This window comes from Perognathus longimembris, chromosome 13 (assembly GCF_023159225.1).
Source record: "Perognathus longimembris pacificus isolate PPM17 chromosome 13, ASM2315922v1, whole genome shotgun sequence".
Lineage (NCBI taxonomy): Eukaryota > Metazoa > Chordata > Mammalia > Rodentia > Heteromyidae > Perognathus > Perognathus longimembris.
This window is the reverse complement of record NC_063173.1, coordinates 8,629,964-8,650,525: the sequence shown is the minus strand read 5'-3', so window position 1 is coordinate 8,650,525 and position 20,562 is coordinate 8,629,964. Positions and strand designations below refer to the sequence as shown.

General features: G+C 50.6%; 1 protein-coding gene across 1 annotated transcript in view; it reads left to right on the top strand.

The window, feature by feature from the left end:
- Me3 (malic enzyme 3) overlaps positions 1–20,562 on the top strand; it is a 167,385-nt gene extending 146,823 nt beyond the window's left edge. Inside the window, exons 7-14 of the mRNA XM_048360363.1 lie at positions 1,858–1,967; positions 13,485–13,582; positions 13,841–13,954; positions 14,972–15,077; positions 15,500–15,642; positions 16,192–16,365; positions 19,005–19,103; positions 20,401–20,562. Of these exons, the coding sequence (XP_048216320.1) occupies positions 1,858–1,967; positions 13,485–13,582; positions 13,841–13,954; positions 14,972–15,077; positions 15,500–15,642; positions 16,192–16,365; positions 19,005–19,103; positions 20,401–20,562 (1,006 nt within the window). The remainder of the gene's footprint in view (positions 1–1,857; positions 1,968–13,484; positions 13,583–13,840; positions 13,955–14,971; positions 15,078–15,499; positions 15,643–16,191; positions 16,366–19,004; positions 19,104–20,400) is intronic.

The following is a 20,562-nucleotide window of genomic DNA, read 5'->3' as shown; positions in this document are numbered from 1 at the left end:
CCCTATGCAGAATGGATATGTTAATTAGCTTGATTAGGGTAATCGTTTCATTATATATATACAAAAATGAAATCAGCATATACGGATTAATAGATACAATTTTAATTGGCCAATTCAACTTCAGTCGAGATGAAAAAAATACCTTCAGCTTTTAATCCTACAGCAGCCCACAAATGTTGACCAATGCATAGTTACCATTATGCATGTTAGCAGTGGGAAACTGAGGCAGAATAGTGTGTAAAGTGACATGTACAAGGTCACTCGGTTTTATGTGGACAGCTAGGCCAAGCCCAGACGTCACCTGACCCAAGCACAGTTAGTCACTGCCTCTCTAAGTCTGCCCTGACGCGTGACTCCGCGTCCTAGTGCCTCCATCAGCAACTCGAATAACCCACATTCTTAGAAGACCAGGACAGCAGCACCGTGCTACCTACTGCCAGCATCCCTACAGCGCCCCACTGCTGCTCCCAAGCGATGGGAGGACCACACGCGGTTGGGATGACAGAGCGCTTGTTTCTATCAATCACGTCCCTCCCCACTCCTGTATCAGATGGGGATCACCTATTTTTCTCGATGACCTCAGAGGAGACTGTTCATCATGAGGTGTAAACTATGTGTAGCCACCTATTTAGTCCGTTGTATTCATTCATTCCGCACTCATCTGCAGACAGACTCAGAGATGCCGCCCGCCCAAAGGATGAAATGGAGAGTCCAGGCCGGTGGAGTGCTAGGTGCCTCCTTAGCAAGGATAGGCATCCAATAGCAAGAAGGAAGGCCGGGGGAAATCTCGTGCAGAGACCTCAGGTTCCGGAGTCGCATTGCAAATGAGCATGACATTTCTCTCGGCTGAGGCAGACAACAAACGCTAGAAGAAACAGTAGGGAAGGAAAGATCGAGCTTAAGTGGTAGAATGCCAGCCGGGAGGGAAAAGGCCAACGGCAGTGTAAGTTTCTGAGGACAGCCCGAATGCTGGCACAAAAAGAAAAAAGAAAAGTTAGGTTATAAAATTCGAATGAATAAAGTCATTTTTAGGAAGACCTCGGGGCAAATCTAATGTAGATTACCCATAAGACCTCTGAAGCAGCTTACCATGCCTTGTCTGTATTCTCCAAGGCAGTACTTTTCCAAGTGTTCTAGACTTCCACACTGAGAACCATCTGGAATGCTTGTTTCAAAAGGCCGATTCCTGAGCCTTAGCTACAGTCTCTGAGCGAGGCTGACTTTGAGGAAGCCTGGATTTTAAACGAGCTCCCTAGTTGATTCTTCTGTTCCCAGAAGCTGAAATCCACCTTCACCACAGTGTTAGAGAAGATGGTGGCGTCGTGGGGCGACTTCTTCCAGCCTTCGTGGCTTGGGGAACAGTGCCTCGATTTAGAGTCTCTGGTGGTGATGGAAATGCAGGCCTCAGTCAATGAAGGAAGGCATTTGGAGGCTACAGAGCCCAGGGCCGTCTGTGCTCGGGGAACCCTGGCTCTCCGCGCGCACGTGGGTGTCCCGTGAGCTTCCTTCTGGGATCTCAGATGGCCACAAGCTGCAGAAGGCATCTCCGTCCTCCCGCCCCTGGCTCCTCCATGAGAGACCTGGGCTGCCACCAATCCACATCAGATACACTGATGTTGGCTTGGATAACTCTCCCCTCCCTTCCCAACCCTTGTGTGTGACGGGACAAACAGATTTCAACTGCCAGGAGTTCCTAATCCAGCCAAGTGGCAAGAACCCAAGCAAGGAGCTGTGATGCCGCCTCCCTCCCCCCCCCCCACCCCGGGGCCTGGGCCTCCTCCCTCTCCAGTACAGGCTGCCATCTGTGGAGATCTGCCTCCAGAAAGCAATCACGTCTTCTCCCCTGCCCCCCTCCAGGTATGGAATGAGTTGCCTGGTGCAATTTGAAGACTTTGCCAACGACAATGCCTTCCGTCTGCTCCACAAATACCGCAACAAGTACTGCATGTTCAATGACGATATCCAAGGTAGGTTTCCAGGCGCCTCACAACACACCTTGCCAAGGCCCCCCTGCATGCCAAGGGAGGAAAGAGGTGTCAGCTCCTAGCTGGTGTGCTGCCAGCAGCTGCTGACGAGAGAACAGAACATTGCTACTTTAGGGGAAGATAGGGATCATATTTATAGAGAGATACCTACATACGTAGTCATGTATATGTGAAATTTTACCTTGATGTCCTGTACTAGCTACTTGAACTCGGGAAAAGCACTTCTCTGACCATAGTTTTGTCAGCAGTCCTATGGAAATGATGAGCATTGCTTTGGAAGGATATTGTGGAAATGTAAACCGTGGCTACATAGGAAGTACAACCACCCAGGCCCCCACCCCATGGAAACCTCAATCATTATTGTAAAGCATTACCTTCTGCAATCACAATGCACTCGTGGTTTTTCCGAGCACAAAGGTGTGTCCTTGTGAAGGGTCGGGCAAGCCCTTCCCTGCACCTGGCTAGAATGAGCACTGCTGGGAACTGTAAGCCTGAGAGGCACCGGCACCAGGAACACGAAGTACTTTAAAAACCAATGAGAGCCAGGGCCCGTGACTCACGCCTATAATCCCAGCTACTAAGGAGCTATTAAGGATCACGGTCCAAAGCCAGCCCAGGCAGACAGATCCATGAGACTCTTATTTCCAATTAACCACCAAAAGGACAGACGTAGAACTGTGACTCAAGTGGTAGAGTGCCAGCCTTGAATTAAAACTCTTAAGCAAGAGCGCAAGGCTCTGAGTTCAAGCCCCAGTCCCGGCACCAAAGGAAGCATCTGCTAGTGCAGGATCCACTTACACACCTAGTCCAGAGCCCAGAAACGGAGGCGCTGGCCCGTTGCGGCGGAGGTGCCGGGGTCTGAAGCTGGCGAGGAGGAGAGCTTTCCCGGAAGCCCCTCCCGTGATCCGTAAGGAGCACTGGGCATCGTTCCTCGAGTTTTGTGAGGCCGAGGAGGAACCTCGATGAGTCCACACGGGTTACGACTTAACAAGTAACATTTGGCAAACAAAAAGTCTTATTAAAACCAGTGGCCCAATCAAATGAAAAGAATGAGTTGATGGGAAAAGAACTTGGCCCTTGAGAGTGAAAGACTAGCCGATAACTCACTCTCCGAACGGTTCCTCTAGAGGACCCAAAGGGTCACAAGTCACCAGTAAGTGAGGTAAGGTTAGGCCTAAGAGAACTCAAGCCCAGTGAAACGAGTTAAGGGTTATAACTATTTATTATACGTCAGGCACTGTTGTAGGCACTTTACCCATTTAGTCTTCCAAGATATTAGCACCTGTAGCTCGTGAATGAAGAAGCTGAAACACAGAGCGAGTGAGTAATGTACAAAGCCCATAAACGTACTGTGTGTACTGTTGAAACGAAATTCCAAGTTCATAACCACTCACTATACTCTTCCAGATTTGTCCTCATAGTACCAAACCAAGTATCTCTTACTTTCCTGATGGTCCACATGATGGAATAGCAGAAATACACTTTTTATAGTTGTCATATGCTTGCAAGTAGTGGGATAAACAGTTGTAGCATACCTTGTGGTGATCGCATTTAAATAAATATATGACTTTGGTGCCTGAAGACTGGATGCCCAGTGAGGGGGGAAATCTGAACTGCAACCACACACTATCTTCACAGCCTCGCCATTCTTCTTCCTCCTTGCCCTGAAGCTGGTCCTCTGCTAGGCCTTGGAGGCAAATGCAGCATTCCAGCAAGCCGGGCACCGCACAGTGACCGTAGGGGTGTCCAGGAAGCCTGACCAGGGTCGGGAAGCGTTCTCTCACTGACTGCCAGTGGGGGCATGTCTGTGGCCTTGGAGGAAGCACCTGTCAGCTGATCCTGACCAGCTCCCCATCGTACCACCCACCCATGAGTCAGTGGCAGGAAAACGGTCCCCAAGCCACCTGGACGGTCAAGGCCAGAGGGTGGAAGAGGAAAACAATGTGGGCAGCAGACCTGGTGCACCAACTCTGGATTATAGACAGCCAGACAGCATGTACATCCTCACAAACACACCCACGGGAACCCAGCAGGGCTCTGAAGTCAGTCAGCCTCCACTTTGCTGCCAGAATGTGCCTCTTAGGAGGAATAAGACTTCTGTGCCATTCTCTCTTCGTGAGCTAGTGCACGCTCGCCACTGAAATACACGGCTTTGGCTGTCCGCTGTGTCCTCTGCCCCTCCCTCCACTTGTAATGCGCTGATTGCCTTGCCGGTCATTGGTTTCTCCGTGTGAAAATTCTGCTCACACTTCTCCGTCACTTTTGCCTGAGTGACTCCTTTACCCTTCATGATTCAGCTTCTCGTCTCCATTCTTAGGTTCTTCAGTTTTACATTACTGTAGCAAATAGATAAGAAAGACAAAGGAGTAAGGAGGTATTTGGACTTAGAGTCTGAGAGAGACAGAGAGGAGAGATAGAAACAAGAAGGTCCCAGGAACTGGATAAAACCTCAAGGCACACTCCCAGTGACCTACTTATTCAAACCAAACCCCACCTCTTAGTTTTCATCTCCTACTCATCAATTGATTAATCCATTGGTGAAGCCGGGGTACTAATGATCCGGCCACCTCTCCATGGCTGGATCTACCAGCTCCTTCATATCCGAACCATAGCAGCAATCTTTCCTCACTGTATCTGGGATGCTTATATTGCATTCCTGCCCCATAGCCTCTGTCTTGCCTTGATTGTCATTGCCACATACATTCGCACATATAAATGCACACACATGTGCCCATACTCAGGTGTAAATACACATGCAAAGCTATCTGCATACACATGGAGCTTTGTAAAACTAAATTCATTTGTTTAAATTCATTGGCTTGTATGTCCTGCTTACAGGTCCCCAGACAAAGCCAAAAGAATTAGGTTTCTAGTTCTTACAGAAAGTGGAAGAGGGATTTCCATTCTTTTCTCAGAAATGAAGACAGGAGTCATTAATCCAGACCTCATGAGAAGAGCTGACAAACATCACAGGCATGACAAGATCGCCATTGTTTCCTTCTAGCCTTTGATGCACACCACCATATAGTTCACCAGGCAACAGATCACAGTGGAGAGGCGGGCATAGAGATGCAGTGCCCAGATCTCCTTGAAGGAAAGACACATTGCAAGGCTGCCAACACAACCAGCAGAGCTCAGCTACAGAGAGCCATTATGCCCACAGCCCTGCCAGCCAGTGGCTACTCACACCCTCTGGTGAAGGAATCCAGTGAAGGAATCCCAACCATGTTAGTCCAGTGCAACACTGAACTCCCAGTGGGGCTGGCTGAGGCTTTCCTGTCTATATCTCCCTGAACACTTTAAAACACCCTGCACACTCTTAGGTCAGCATCTCTATTTCCCAGGTGTCACAAACTGTGACGAATAATAACATTTTTCACACACAGAGCTCTTTAGGTTTCAACAGTGTTTTACACCCATACTATATCACAAGTTCCCAGCAAGGTGGCCCCCTGCTCATGGAGAGACAGATACTGCTGCCTTTCTCCATGTTGCTGATGAAGAAATGGAGGTACCAGGGGCAAGAGTTGTTCAAGGTCACGTAGAAAGAGAATCGCCAAGTCAGGGCTGGAATCCAGTCATGTCTCACTCTTCCTCCATGGCAGGCTGCTGATTGTTTCCGTAGACAGTGGTGGACTTGATCCTCTTTCTAAGGACTAAATTCCAGATGCCACACAAGTGGGGTGTCACTGCCCCTCCCCCGCCAGCACGCGACCACCAGGGCCCACTCGTTTTCATTGTCCCCAGCTCCTTCTCTAACTCTTCCAGTTCACAGAGCCCAGACAGAGGCCCAGGAGGGGAAGAGATCACCTAAAGAGTGAGGGTTAGGGATGGGACCAGAGTCCAGCAGGCTGTGGTGTGTGGTCCCACCACTGGGGGGGCGCACAAGAGGTCTGATGAGGAAGGGATCAGGGCTAAAAAGCCAAGATACAAGACTTAGCCAATCCTGGAGTTGTCCTGTCCCCCCCCCCCCCAATACAAAAGTGGCGGGGGGGAAGAAAGCCTAAAGCCACGCGGGGTGAAGAAGCTGGAAAGGAACGCCTCCACACGCACAGAATTGAAGGGGAGAGGAAGGAAGGCATGGCTGGCCTCACGGGGCTGTGTCTCTGTGTCTCTTGGTCCAGGGCACTTGGAGAAAGAACTTCTGATTGTGTTCTCTAACCCCACGCTAGATGAGACTCCCAGGAAGCCTCAGCCCAGGCCAGGCTGCTCCTTGGCAAGCAAGGCTGTCCACGCACTGATTCACTGCTGGCAGCTTCTTCAGGAATTTTGGAAAGGGCAGAGGCTCAGGTGGCTTTTGTTGTTTCAGCTGGGACTAGAGAAGCACGTCCGCCCTGAGGTGAGGAAAGAAGAGAGGCCGGGGAGGGGAAGAGCGGTGGGAATGGTGGTGCTCAGGAACGAGCCAACTTCCACCGCAGAAAGCAGAGCTGCATGCAAGGAACCGGAGCCCGAGTGTGGCTAGCGCAGTGACCTTGGGCTTCTGGCCTCCGTGTGCAGACGGGCCACACCATGTGGCTGGGGACAGGAAAGCCCCACGGACTCCTCCGCGGCTCGGCCTCCTCCAGCCCACCAGCCTTGCCCAGGCCTCCTCCGGCCCACCGGCCTTGCCCAGGCCTCCTCCGGCCCACCGGCCTTGCCCAGGCCTCCTCCTTGCCCAGGCCTCCTCCGGCCCACCGGCCTTGCCCAGGCCTCCTCCGGCCCACCGGCCTTGCCCAGGCCTCCTCCGGCCCACCGGCCTTGCCCAGGCCTCCTCCGCACAGGGCCTTCCCAGTCACATGGGCCTGAAGGCCAGGCCAGCATCGCCGCTGGACAGTGGTCAGCTTTCATTTGGGACCCGAAATCCTTGACAGCCAGACACCAGGCTCAGACAAGTCTAAACCGGAATCCTCACTTTTCTGCTCAGAACATTCTCGTGATATGAAAACTGGAAATAACAGTATTAGCAGCCATGACTAAGAGTTACCAAACACCACCAGAAGTGCCAAGATGCTGTGTGTGTGTGTGTGTGTGTGTGTGTGTGTGTGTGTGTGTGTGTACTGGGGCTTGAACTCAGGGCCTCAGTACTGTCCCTGAGCTTTTGTGCCAATTGAGCCACAGTGCCACCTCTGGCTTTTTTTTTTTTTTTTTTTTTTTTTTTTTTGGTAGTTAATAGGAAATAAGAGACTCACGGACTTTCCTGTCTGGACAGATTTTGAACCATGATCCTCAGATCTCAGCCTCAGGAGTATGTAGGACCACAGGTGTGAGCCACCAGCGCCTAGCGCAAGATGTTTCTCTAAGGCTAGCATCCACTCTGATGGAGTGGCCCCTGTGCCAACTCATTGAATTTCCAACATTAACCCAGTTATGTCACTTGTTGTAACGGATTGTGGGGAATGGGTGCGTGAGCAGGAACTCAGTCATGGTACCCATTACTTAGGTAATAGTAGCAGTGCTAAGTTAATAGTACCTATTACTAATATCTGCATGATAGGCTGTCAACACACAGGTATGGGAGGAGGGACTGAGGCTTGAGATAGAAAGTTTCTGATGGAGATGAGCAAAAACGGGTGCACCGGTGGCTCATGCCTGAAATCCTAGCTACTCAGAAGGCTGAGATCTGAGGAGCAAAGTTCAAAGCCAGCCAGGGCAGGAAAGTCTGTGAGCTCTTATCTCCAACGAACCACCAGAAAAGAGGAAGTGGTGCTGTGGCTCAATGGTAGAGCACTAGCCTTGAGCAGAAGAGCTCGGGGACAGCACCCAGGCCCAGAGTTCAAGCCCCACAACTGACAAAAAACAAAACTTGTGTAAGCCGGGGACTGAGGAAATCTGAGAAGGGAGGCAAGGCCCGAGTCCCTTTTACCCCCTTTCCCACAGATGCCCCATTCTCCCAGTGCTGAATTCACTACCACCAGGATTTTCGCCGGCTGGGAGTTTGAGTGGGTTGGTCCCTCTGCCTAGAGCTCGAGTCCCTGCCTCAGCTAATTTTGGGCTGTCCCTCAGGATACTGCATCCGGGATGCAGCCTTGGGCTTCCCCGTGGCCCCGTGCTTCCCCTTAGCCCAGAGGTCTCATTCCAAAGTCCCTCAGGGACACAGAGGGATGCACAGCCCGGAGAGGGGACACATTCCCCGGGAGGCTGAGCCGAGTGGGGGAAAGGGCGCAGAGAGGTCTCCTGAGCTACAGACGCAACAGCAGGTCCAGGCAGATGTGGGCTGGGCTGTCCTGTCTGTAGACCACTGCATGGTGGCCCGCCCCCAGGCTCTTCCTCACCCCCCCCCCTCCAGCTCTCCCTCTGCCCTGGCTCCTCCAGCCTTGCCTGGCCCCAGCCACTCAGGCGTGCCTTTCACCAAACCCTGTGCTCCGGGGCTGTGGTCTGCCCCGGCTCTGGCCGGCTCTGAGGTGCGCAGGAGTCTCACGTGCACAATCTCACTTCCTCGGGGACGCCAGAGGTCAGGCGGCTGGCCACCTGACACTGCAGAGAGGCAGGGAAGATGGTCATGGTTCCCTCTCCTTTTGTTTCCAAATGGGAAAACGAGGCCCAGCCCCACCTTTGGGGAATAAAAGGAAGACGCTCTCACCACACAGCAATGGCGGTGAGCAAGTCCTGAAGGCCCGGGATGGGGTTCAGGGAGGGGAGCCTGCCTTTCCTCCCCATTGATGGAGAAGGAGAACACGTCTGTTTTCGTCTTCTTGACATACTCAAGGCCCAGGGAAGGCCCAGAACAGACCCTCTGCGTGGCTGCTGGAGGGAGCTAATTCCTGCAGGTCGTGGAAGTTCGTCTCGCTGTCCCACCCTGCCCAGGGCAAGGCCTCTGTGGTCCCCTTAGCAGCCCCGGGCCCAGCCCTTCCTGCCCACAGCGGCTCTCACCCCCTCTCCTGATCCGGCAATGGATGGCTTCCTTTTCCTCCAGGAACCCGTTGTTCCGCATGGGAACTCCACTACGTGTTCAGCTTGTCCTTCTGTGCTATTCTCTGATCCTACTGCCTCAAGTTCTCAGCTTGCAGGAAATGTCATTATGGAATGTTCCTTATGAAAAAGAAAATGTAGTTTCCTTTCATCAAGATTGGGAACCACCAGCCATACTGCACGTCAGCCGTGGCATTTACGGACACAGCCATGTTCCCACACATGCCTCGAGCCCCGGAACTGTGGAAATGGCAACCTCAAGAAAGCCAAGAAGCCAGGCACAGGTGCTTACACACCTGGAATCCTAGCTACTCAGGAGGCTGAGATCTGAGGTTCATGGTTCAAAGCCAGCTCAAGCAGGAAAAAAAAATCCGTGAGACTCTTATCTCCAATTAACCACCAGAAAAGTGGAAGTGGCGCTGTGGCTCACAGGGTAGAGCGCTAGCCTTGAGCTGAAGAGCTCAGGGACAGCGCCCAGGCCCAGAGTTCAACATTCAGGGCATCAGAACTGCTGTCTTCCCTGTTGGGTTCTGATCTGTAATGAGAATAGCTTGTCAGCTCAGAGTGTGGCCAGGGAAGGAAATCCTCAGCAAAAGAGCAAAACCACAGGCTTATTACACCTTTGTACTTCCAGAACTAAGGAGACTGAGGCAGGAAGATCAAGAGTTCCAGGCCAGTGGCTACATAGTGAGATGTGTGTGTGTGAGAGAGAGAAAGAGAGAGAGAGAGAGAGAGAGAGAGAGAGAGAGAGAGAGAGAGAGAGGGGCACATGACGAAGTAGCCAGTGAGTATGAGATTCCAGAAGTTCAGCGCAGAAAGCTCTTCCTAAAGAAATGAATGAGAAACATAATCAGATGCTGAGAAATGGAGGGAGGCTGAGAGCTGACTACTGGGTTGGCAACATGGAAGCTCCTGGTGGCCTTGGCAGGAGGTATCACTCACTCCCTTTGAGTTTCACAGAGACTGAGAAGAGATGAAGTGGAGATAGCGAGCATCTTCAACTCTTTAGAAAAAGAGATTGGCTCTCTAGAAGAGCACGGAATCGGATGAGACCTGCATCAGGTCAATGCAGGGAATGGGGGCTTATGTTGGGAGTTTTTTGTTTGTGCCACTGCTAGGGCTTGAACGCAGGGCTTTGTGCTCTTATTTGTCTTTTGTGCTCAAGACTGGTACTCTACCACTTGAGCCATACCTCTACTTGCAGCTTTTGTGCTGGTTTGTGAAGGAGAGGAGCCTCATAGACTTTTCTACCTGGGCTGGCCTCAAACTCAGATCTTCTCCCCCGGAGCAGATAGGATTACAGGCATGAGCCATTAGCACCCAGCTGAGTGAGTGTTTTAAAGCTAGAAGCTTTACAACGTATTGAACACCAGGTTCAATATGTTTACAACATATGGAAGGGAATCATTGAGTACAGAGGAAGACAGTGAGAATTTAAGAAAAGGGGAAGAGGATTACAGGACCAATTCCCTGAGGAGATGAAAGGGATGGGCTCTGTGGCTTTAACTAGGAGGAGAATGTGAACTTGAGACAGAGGGTTTGTACCCTTGGTAGGAAGAACATTTTCAAGCTTGCTCCTCATTGCTGCTGTTGCCTTTGATCCTCACCCCCTTCCTCTGAGAGAGAGAGACAGAGACAGAGAGACAGAGACAGAGAGAGGAGGAGGAAGAGGAAGAGGAGGAGGAAGAGGAGGAGGAGGGGAAGGGAGGGGAGGGGAAGGGGGAGAAAGAGAGAGAGAGAGAGAGAGCACGAACACAGTTGTGGGAAGCCATGGTGCCTACACCACAACGGTGATTACGGCGATTAGGTGAGCAAAGGCACAGAGTACAGTCGAAGCCATTAGCGGTGGCTGCTCCTGTGTTGTTTCATGGAAATGTGCGACTCCTTCCTGTCAGGGTTCCTGGTGTTGTGTGTTCCCCCATCCTTCCCAGGGCTGAGCTGCCTACGTTCTCTTCTCTCCCCCCCTTCTTTACCACTCTCCCCTCCCATCTCCCCCTCCCACCACAGAGAAACCACCATGGCTCTTGGGCATCCTCCAGCTCCAGTCAGGAAAGGCTGTGGGGATCACAGGCCCTGAATGGGCAGAAGTTACACCCCACATTCCTCTGCTTTCCTTTCCACTGGGTAACTAAGTAGGCAGGACAAGCTCTTTCTCCAGCTCAGTATCTTTGTCTGTCATGATCAGCCTTCGTCCAGCACTGAACTTCTACAGAGAAGCCAGAGTTATTTGGCCCACCCTCAGATTCTAACTCCCAAAGATATGTGACACCCAAAAAGGGTAAATAATGTAAGGAATGCGCTTGGGGAAATGTCTCTGACAGAATATCTTTAGCGCCACCTGGTGGTGAGTGCTTTGAAAAGCGCCTCCCTGGAGGATGCAAAAGGCTGTCAAAATGAGATCTTCCTGAGTAGAAATCCGTATCCATTTCTGCTACCTCCTTGGCACCGTACTGGGCATAAACATCAAGCAGAGGGTGTTTGGAATACAGATTGTGACTCAATAGAACTGAAATGACAACGGGTTGTAATGGTGATAGAGTGGTTCTTGAGATTCAAGTGGAGAATAGCCACCATAGCCAGTGGGAAAAGAATGCTCAAAGGCCTGGGGACATGGAAAGAGGATATTACGGCTCCCCTTGCCATCTCTTCCCGGGAACTTGGCTCTTCTCAGCCACTCCTCCCCGTCGGGCTTGTTGCTGGCTAATTAGAAATCCCTTTCAGATGTGTCTGACAGAGCTGATGCTAAACCTTGATTTTCAAATCTCAGCCTCCCAAGTAGCCTTGGTAGCAGGTGTGAGGCACCAGCTGCAGGCTCTTTAAGTGTGACCTAGCTTTTCTGTTGTTTTGGTTCCGTTTGGTTTATTGTTGGTCTTATTTGTGCCAGTCCCGGGGCTTGAACTTAGGGCCTGGGTGCTTACCCTGAGCTTTTTTTGCTGAAGGCGAGTGATCTACTACTTGAACTACAGCGCCACTTCTGGTTTTTGTTTTCTTTTTAATGGTTAATTGGAGATAAGCGTCTCAGACTTTTCTTCCCACTTGGCCTCGAATTGAGATCCTCAGATCTCAGCCTCCTGAGTAGCTAAGACTATAGGCATGAGACACTGAAGCCCAGCTGTGTTGTAATCTAGTTTTATTCAGATGTGATTTTTTTAAGTAGATATGGGGTAGAAGAAACTAATGCTCATAGAAGCAGAAGTCATTTGTCTGTGTCTTAAGGTGTAAATTAGTCTTGTAAAGAGCAGGAAAAACCACAGTCAAAATAGGTAGCACGATCAAGAAAACATGAATCATACTATCAATTCAGAGAAGGACAAAGATGAAAAGACAGATTGAAAATTCACTCACCTGCTCACCCAGCAATGATTAGCATCTTGTAGTTCCTTCTGTATACTGTGTATGGTTCTATTCTTCACAGCCAACTCAATGTAGCAAAGTTCATAGACCCTGGTACCTGTTTCCCTGCATTTAGAACTTGTTTATATTGCATGATCTGCCCTGTGCCTCATTCCTTTACTCTGTAAAATGAGGATAATTATGAGGATTAAGTAATAAATGTGTTTGTATTTAAACATAAAAGGCTCTTGGAGAAGTATCCGGTGTTAGCCTTCTCCATAATGTTCATATGATTATTTTTGTGTTTCTTAAATTATTTCTTACTCTCTTTAAGTAATTGTACCAAGTCAGTTTGTCCATGCAATGCACTTGATCAATGTCCCCGCTTTCATCCTTCTCCCATCTCATCTTCAATGACTGCAACACCTAAGTTACTCACCCGTTAGTCCTGTGTTAAACTTGTTGTGAATGTCTCAGGACATCACTGAGGCTTTTTAAAATGAAAAGCACAACTGGAACATTTACTTTTCATTGCTCTCTTACTAACTCTAGATAACATCATTTTTTAAAATTTGTACAAATGAAACAAGTCATAAATAGTCACAGTTACACTCGAAAATTCTACTGCTCGAAGACTAAAGTACAGAATTACCCCAAACACAACTAAGATAAATACGGAGAAAGAGAAGGAAGAATAAATGAGCTAATGCATTCCATTCCATAGAGTCACAAAACTATCAAGGAAGGATATACATGGCTACTACATTCCTTGTTCCTTTAACCCGTCCTGAGGCCACAGCTGACATTTACAAATTTCTTCCTCAGTCTCTTAGTCCATGTTTTCTTGTCGCTAGACAGGGTCCCAACTGGCCAGGGTGTTTACCCAATGGAGTGACCCCAAGCCTTCATTTTTGAAGGTCCTGAATCTTTAGTAGGCCTGTCTCTCTGTGGTCTCCATCTGAACTACATTGAGTTATCTTCTGAATGAATCATGTCCATGTATCTATCCCACTGCTTTACTTATGAATGATGACAGAAGCAGGCCCAGCTTAGCTGATCACCTCTCCGCAGGGATAAGTGAAAATCAGATCTGTTCTTCCAAAAGGAGAGTAGGAGTCTACAACAAGAGGGCAGAAATGAGCTCTAAAAAGCTGCCTGACTTCCAGTTTTTCTTTGTCTCCTCCCACACGGGTGGTAGGTGTGGGGACTTCTGTCAGGGGTCTCCTCCTGGGGGTGAGGGCCCATGGCTCAGGCTGATCACACGCTACTCTGTCGCAGGCACGGCTTCCGTGGCCGTAGCAGGAATCCTGGCTGCGCTTCGAATCACCAAGGGAAAGCTCTCTGACCAAGTGTTTGTGTTCCTGGGTGCAGGAGAAGTAAGTGGCATTGGGGAATCTCTCCCGGTGTTCCTGCAGAGGATAAGGATGGGGGTAACGTTCTGGGCTTCTGCTAAGCGGAGTCACACAAGTATTCTGATGGGCTTCGTTGGCTGAACCTCAATATTTGTGGTTCTCACTATAGAGACTTAGCTGGGTCTCCTGGCAGCTGTGGGGTAGCGGAGAGGGGCGGGGCATCTGGTAGGGGCTACGCACCTTTTCTCTGTGACTGCCCACGGTCTCTGTGCTCCCGCCCAGGCTGCCATAGGTATCACCCATCTCCTTGTCATGGCGCTGCAGAAGGAAGGGGTCCCCATGCCAGAGGCCATGGAAAAGATCTGGTTGATGGATGCTGATGGCTTGATCGTCAAGGTACTCACCTCCCGGGGGCCTGCAGCGCTCCTGGTATTTGTCAGGAGCTGGGCTGGAAAGAATTCTCTGAGAGAACACTGCTCAGACAGAATGGAGAGCTAAAGAAGAGCAAAGACCTACGCTCCAACGCAAGGCTCTTACCCAAAGGGCGTGTGTGTGTGTGCGTGTGTGTGTGTCCAGCTTTCTCTCCCACCCCTGTCTTGCATTCTGTCAGCCATATTATAGTTCTTCAAAAGGGACAAGTGTTCTCTCTCTGTCCCTCTCTCTCGTATCCACATCTTTTCAGTTTGTTCTTCTGCCTGGAATGCTTTTCTCCTTTCTCTGCATGCCCCTTCTCAATCCTCAGCCCCTTCCCAACGTCCGTCTTATCTTCCTGCTCAGGTCACACATCACTCGCCTCCTTCAAAAGTCTTCTTGGAGCACGTAGGTCTCGATTCATTGTCTGCGTGTGTTGCTCACCAATGCCTTCCCCTCCAAATTGTACTGGCTCTGTAGAGCCCTTGCCCGTTCCCTTAGCTTGGAGGTGTCTCCCCTAATCCCTGTCCGTTCAGAGCACAGCCTAGTCACGCACACAGGATGGTAGAGCTTGCCACTCTCCCTGCTTGCTCGTTTTTCAAAATCCTTTTGCCCACCCAACTTGATCTCAAAGCTAGTGTCTTCCTTCGGCTTTCCCCTTTGGTCCTCAGCCCTGTGGGCTTGCTGTCCGTACCCAGTGCATGTAAGTGAGGTGTGGGCAGAAAGAGCAGTGAGAGGCCCAGCTCGGCTTCGGATGAAAACGTGTTCGGGAGAGAGAGAGACTTAAGGATCTCCCTCTGTAGTTTGGATAAAAAGAAACACCCTCATAGGTGTGCACACACACACACGCATTTAGGTTCTACCTTAGATTCTACTGGGTGAGAGGATCACTAGTGTGAACCTCAAGGATTCTGGAAGCTTCGGAGATCCCCGGTGCACCAGCGCCCCTGCCCAGCAAGCCCTCATCCCCACAGCTGCTTCACGAACGTTCTTTTCCAACAGGGGAGAAAAAACCTGGACCAAGAGCAGGCGTTATTTGCCAAAGACCACGATGAGATGAAGTCTCTGGAGGAGCTGGTGCAGCTGGTGAAGCCCACGGTCATTATAGGTAGGAGGGGCAGCGGCCCCCCGGCCTGTGGGGAAAACGACTCCAACCCCCAGTTCACATTCCGCTCTGGGCTGTAAGCCTTGATGAGGTCCGTGCGGTGTGTATGTTTGTGTGTATAGATGTGTGTGTAATGCTGACATGTACATACGGGTGTATCTGCTATCTATGCCCCCTACACATCCTGTCCTTCACACCGGCATGAGCCCGAGTTGGAGCTGGGCGCTGTCACTGATGGAGGGCAGAGGGAGGCACGGGGCTGGCCGCTAGCCAGGCAGGGACGAGCATTCCTCCTCCCTAGGCGAGGCCCGGTCCACCGTGGACGGGAAAGGCATGGGAAGTGTCACGGGTGATATGGTGGTACGGGGTGTCTAGAACAGAGTCGGCTACCCCACTCCCCTTTTCTTCCCCCCCCCCCCCCGTAGGTGTTGCTGCTGCCACAGGAGCCTTCACAGACCAAATTCTGAAGGACATGGCCTCCTTCAATGAGCGCCCTATCATCTTCGCCCTGAGCAACCCCACCAGCAAGGCCGAGTGCACAGCGGAAAGGTGCTACCGGCTCACTGAGGTCAGCGCAAGTCCCTCCTTCCCCTAGCACACTCATGACCGGCACCATTCTGATGGGGAGAAATGCCCCGCCGTGGGATGGAATGGTTTGGAAAGATGAAGCAAGTTTTCCAAGATAACACGGCTAAAAAAAGAGAACTGACCCTCCAGACCAGGTCGAAGTTCAAAGTCCAGGCTCTTGCCACTGGCTCAAGATGTCCCCTGAAGAACAGAGCTGTGGCCAGAACGCCAAGACTTTTAGAAGGAGCTGTCAAGTCCTGGGTTGGCCTTCTCAGGAGATGACAGGTTAAAAAAGAAAAGGGTCCACAAACTCCATCCACCTTTCCGCAGTTTCTAGGTTGGTGGGTAACTCCAAAGGAATCGGGGACTGAGCTTTCTGGGCAAATAAATAACTGAATGTGCTTTGAGCCCTTGCCACATTCTCAGAACTATGGTGGGCATTCCAGAGAGGCTGAAGGAAGGCCTTACGTTTGGGAGGTAAGAATGCGCTGTCTTCACTGCCCCCGAAGGGGTGTTTGAGCTCCACGTCTGCTTGTCTTCTTGCTTCCAGGGTCGAGGGATCTTTGCAAGTGGAAGTCCTTTCAACCCCGTGACTCTAGAAAATGGCCAGACATTCACTCCCGGGCAAGGGAACAATGCCTACGTGTTTCCTGGGGTGGCGCTGGGAGTCATTGCTGGCAAGATCCGGCACATCCCTGATGAGATCTTCCTCCTGACAGCCGAGGTACCACACTTTCTCATAGAGCCCAGGGGTCCACACCAGGTCCAGGACTAGTAGCCCCTAAAGATTCTTTCCTCTTCCCTTTTCCTCGTGGGCCCACACCGTGTCAAGGGCTCTCCAAAGCACTTGAGTCTCCAGATTACCTTGAGACTTGGCCGTGGCCCCAAGCACACAGGACTGTTGAGAAGACAGTGGGTGTGGCCAGTGGGTGGGGTGTTGGAAGGGGAGAGTGAGGGGGGACATGTACTAGTAATGAGCCCACTGTTCCCAGCTCCCAGTGCTATCTAGGAGCATCGACAGGGAAGATGCCTCCATCCACCTGAACCCGCGGACCCGTGGACTATGCTGGGAGATGTATTCTCATGTGACCTTGGACACGTCCCTGGAGTCCTGTGGCCATGAGCCACTGTAGGATACTGTCTATGGGGGAGCAGATAGATGCATACTCTGAGCACTATTATGAATGTGTTGGGGCTGTGGAAAAGCTCCTGGAAAGAAGCATGCCTTACTAGAAAAGGTTCCTTACTAGAAGAAAGGGTTGCTGTTGTTTATTTTGGGGGTTTCTTTGGGGGGGGGCGCTTGAATTCTGGGCTTGGGCACTGTCCCTGGACTCCTTTTGCTCAAGGCTAGCTCTCTACCACTTGACCCACAGTGGACACTTCCAGATTTTTCTGTGATTTCCTGCCTAGGCTGGCTTCAAACCACAGTCCTGAGATCTCATGAGTAGCTAGGATTATAGGTGTGAGCCACTGGCGCCTGGCTGTTTGTTTGTTTTAGCAATGAAAGAGCTCATTAAGAATAATATCTCATTCACATTATGAGTTATTAGTAACAATTACAAAACTAAGTGCCAAGCACTTGACATTCTCACTGAAGAAACCAAGGTATAGAAACATCTCTTATTAGGGGCTGGGAATCTGTCCTAGCGGTAGAGTGCTTGCCTCATATACTTGAAGCCCTGGGTTCGATTCCCCAACACCACATATATAGAAAACGGCCAGAAGGGACACTGTGGTTCAAGTGGAAGAGTGCTAGCCTTGAGCAAAAAGAAGCCAGGGACAGTGCTCAGGCTCTGAGTTCAAGGCCCAGGACTGGCAAATTAAAAAAAAAAAAAAAACTAAACTGAAAGAAATCTCTAAGCTAATGAAGGCTGTGCCCAAACATTGAATGAATCCATACAAGCTGCACTGGCTTTCCTGTGACTCCTCACCTCCTCCCAAGGGTGCTGGCGACAGCCTTGAAGACACGGGAACAACTCCATGCCGCCTGTGGCGTCCACCTCCGCCAGCCCCACGGGAGCGGCCTTCTGCCCCACGGGAACGGCCTTCTGCCCAGCTTCCCCTTACCATGTGTGGTCGCGGCGCTGGCCTGGCCAGACGGTGTAAAGACTGTCTGCCTTCCTAGAGCAGCCGCTTCGCAGCCCTGCTAACGCCAGTTACGACTCTGGCTGGCAAGCCTGTCCTCCCTGTCTGAGTGTCCTGTGAGTCTCGTCCCACTGTTGCCATGGGTGATTCTTTCCTGGGGCTGTGGCAGCGTTGTTCCCCATCGCAGGGGAAGAACTGTGTCCTATTTGAAGCAATTGTCCCTAATTGAGCAAAACCAGTTGTTTGAAGCCCCTCCAGGTGACCCTGCCACCCATCTGTGCACCTAGCCATCCGTGCCAGGAGACCAGCATTTCAAAAACAGTGCCCTTCAATGGCGAAGGAGCCACTCCTGTTCTGGAAGCTCCTGCCAGGACCAGGAGCAGCTGTGGCTCCCATTCCACACCTTTGCGTGGCTCCTCGAGCTTACAGGACAACTTTCCCACTGCTCGCCATTTCTATACAAGAAACGTCACTGCCGGACTCGCTTTCAGCCTCTGTCTAACAATGGCATAGCCAAATGGCATGTGTTCAATGTCATGTTCAAGATCTCTCCTCTCTCTCTCTCTCTCTCTCTATCCATCTATCTATCTATCTATCTATCTCTCCAGCATTTGCATGTGCTATTCCTTCTCATCAGCTCTCTGCCTGTCACACTTTTCCCTTTACACAGCAGATGAGTCCTTGCCTTTCCGTGTGTCCCCTCTGACCGCCTGTGTGCATTATCATTGTGATGGTTGTTTGTTAATGGTTCCGTGATCGCAGCTCCCCGCTAGAGAAAACACTCTAGCTTTCCACCGTGGCTTCTCAGCACCTAGCGCAGGTGAAACCGTGCAACTCAACGAACATCCGGATGGAGAGAAAGGGAGATGGACTATGAGGCGGCGGCAAAGGAGGGGAAATTGACTTTCCCACTTTGACACTTTGAAGCCTTTGCTTTGCAGGTCACAGGGTTATTCATCTTGATCTTCCTGGCTTTCCTTTGGAATTTGGAAGGCCTCATGCAATTTCAAATCTCACCCACACCACCGTCTAGGAGCGATGTGTCCTGGGTTCAGCCTAAGTAGTAACTTCCATTGAGGCTAGGGAGTGGCTAGCAGTAGAAACTACAGTGTTTTACCACCAGTGCAGGGATGAGCCATCTCTAGGGTAACGGGCTGGGGTTGTTCTGAAAAGACCAACAGCTGACTGCTCTTGGCTCTCTCCTCTCTCTCTCTCTCTCTCTCTCTCTCTCTCTCTCTCTCTCTCTCTCTCTCTCTCTCTCTCTCTCTCTCTCTCTAGCATATCGCCCAGGAGGTCTCCGAGTTTCATCTTTCCCAGGGGAGACTGTACCCACCATTCACCATCATCCGAGATGTCTCGCTAAGAATCGCTGCCAAAGTAAGAAACACTGTTATCCTCGTAGGATGGGTGGTGAGACGTGCACACGTTCTGGCTTCAGCAGGGCCGAGGGATGGCAGCGGAAGTCTTTATGAGCTCATCCGGCTTTAGTGCATGCGACCCAGAGGCTAAGCAACAAACTCTTGCCCACAGCCTGAACTCCACCCCCAATACCCACCCAAACCAGTTCTGGGAAAGTTCCTGATTCCCCCGGAGACATCGACCAGAAAGGTCATTGAAGTCTTGTGAACTGGAATGTGGGTGGAATTTTTACAAAATGAATCAGAGTCACCCATTTATAAGAAAGGTCAGCTTGCATAGCATCCCCCAAAGGGCTTGGGCCCAGTCCTTCCCTTCCCTGAGTCTTGCTTGCCTCCTTTCCCAGAGGCCAGTTCCTCTCTTCCCGAATCTGGAGAGCCTCAAAGGGACCAGTGGGAACTCTCCACCGCCAGGGCCTGCCTGGCCACAGTACATGCTCATCCTTCCTGCTTCTCTCAGAATGGCTGGACCCTAAGTTGATGACGTTCATGAACTATTCCAGACTAGGAAACGATGAGTTTCCAGACTAGGAGATGATGAATTTTCAAAGAACCAGAGCAAAAGGATAATAGCTGAAGCTGGATAAAGGGCATCTAAGCGTGTACTATACTACTTTGTCTGTTAATGTATATTTTTCCCATAACTTTTCGAAATCATCTTAGAAAATGCATCGTACAACAGCACACATTCCTACACAAAATCTGTGCAAGATCCCTTAAAAACCAAACTTAAGACTGGAAGTCCAGCTCACAGTCCAGCTTTACCCTGTCCAGTTCCTTCTTTCTGGGGAAATTCGGGTTCATGCTCTCCTGACACCAAATCAACACACACCAAACCATACCCAGGATGCTAATCCAATTCAATCCACATGCAGGAGGGAAAATGATTCATTTGCAATTGTTTTCTAATTTTACCTGTTACCTAATTTTACCCTCATAGAACTCCAGAGAGATGTATCATGACGCCTGCTTTACAGATCAGGAAACCAAGGCTCAGCCGGGATAATGTCACTCTTGGGAGCACATAGGCCATGGGAAACGGGCCAGAATTTAGACCGGACCTTCTGACACTGGCCCCGTATTTATTCTGTGTCAAAGTTGCCTGACTAGAAAAAATGTTCCGGTCACAGCTCGGGAGAGGAGCATGGCTGGCTCTTTAGGGTACATCCCCATCCTCGCCTTAGACTTCCAAATCAAGGCCTGTAGGTAGTTTTTCCTGACGAGTCAATTCCTCAACCAAACCTGATTTCTTTTTCCAGGTCCTTGACTACGCATACGAGCACAACCTGGCTTCCTACTACCCGGAACCCACAGACAAGGAGGCTTTTCTAAGATCCCTGGTCTACACTTCCGACTATGACTCCTTTAGAGGGGACACCTACACTTGGCCCAAGGAAGCCATGAATTTTCAGACCATCTAA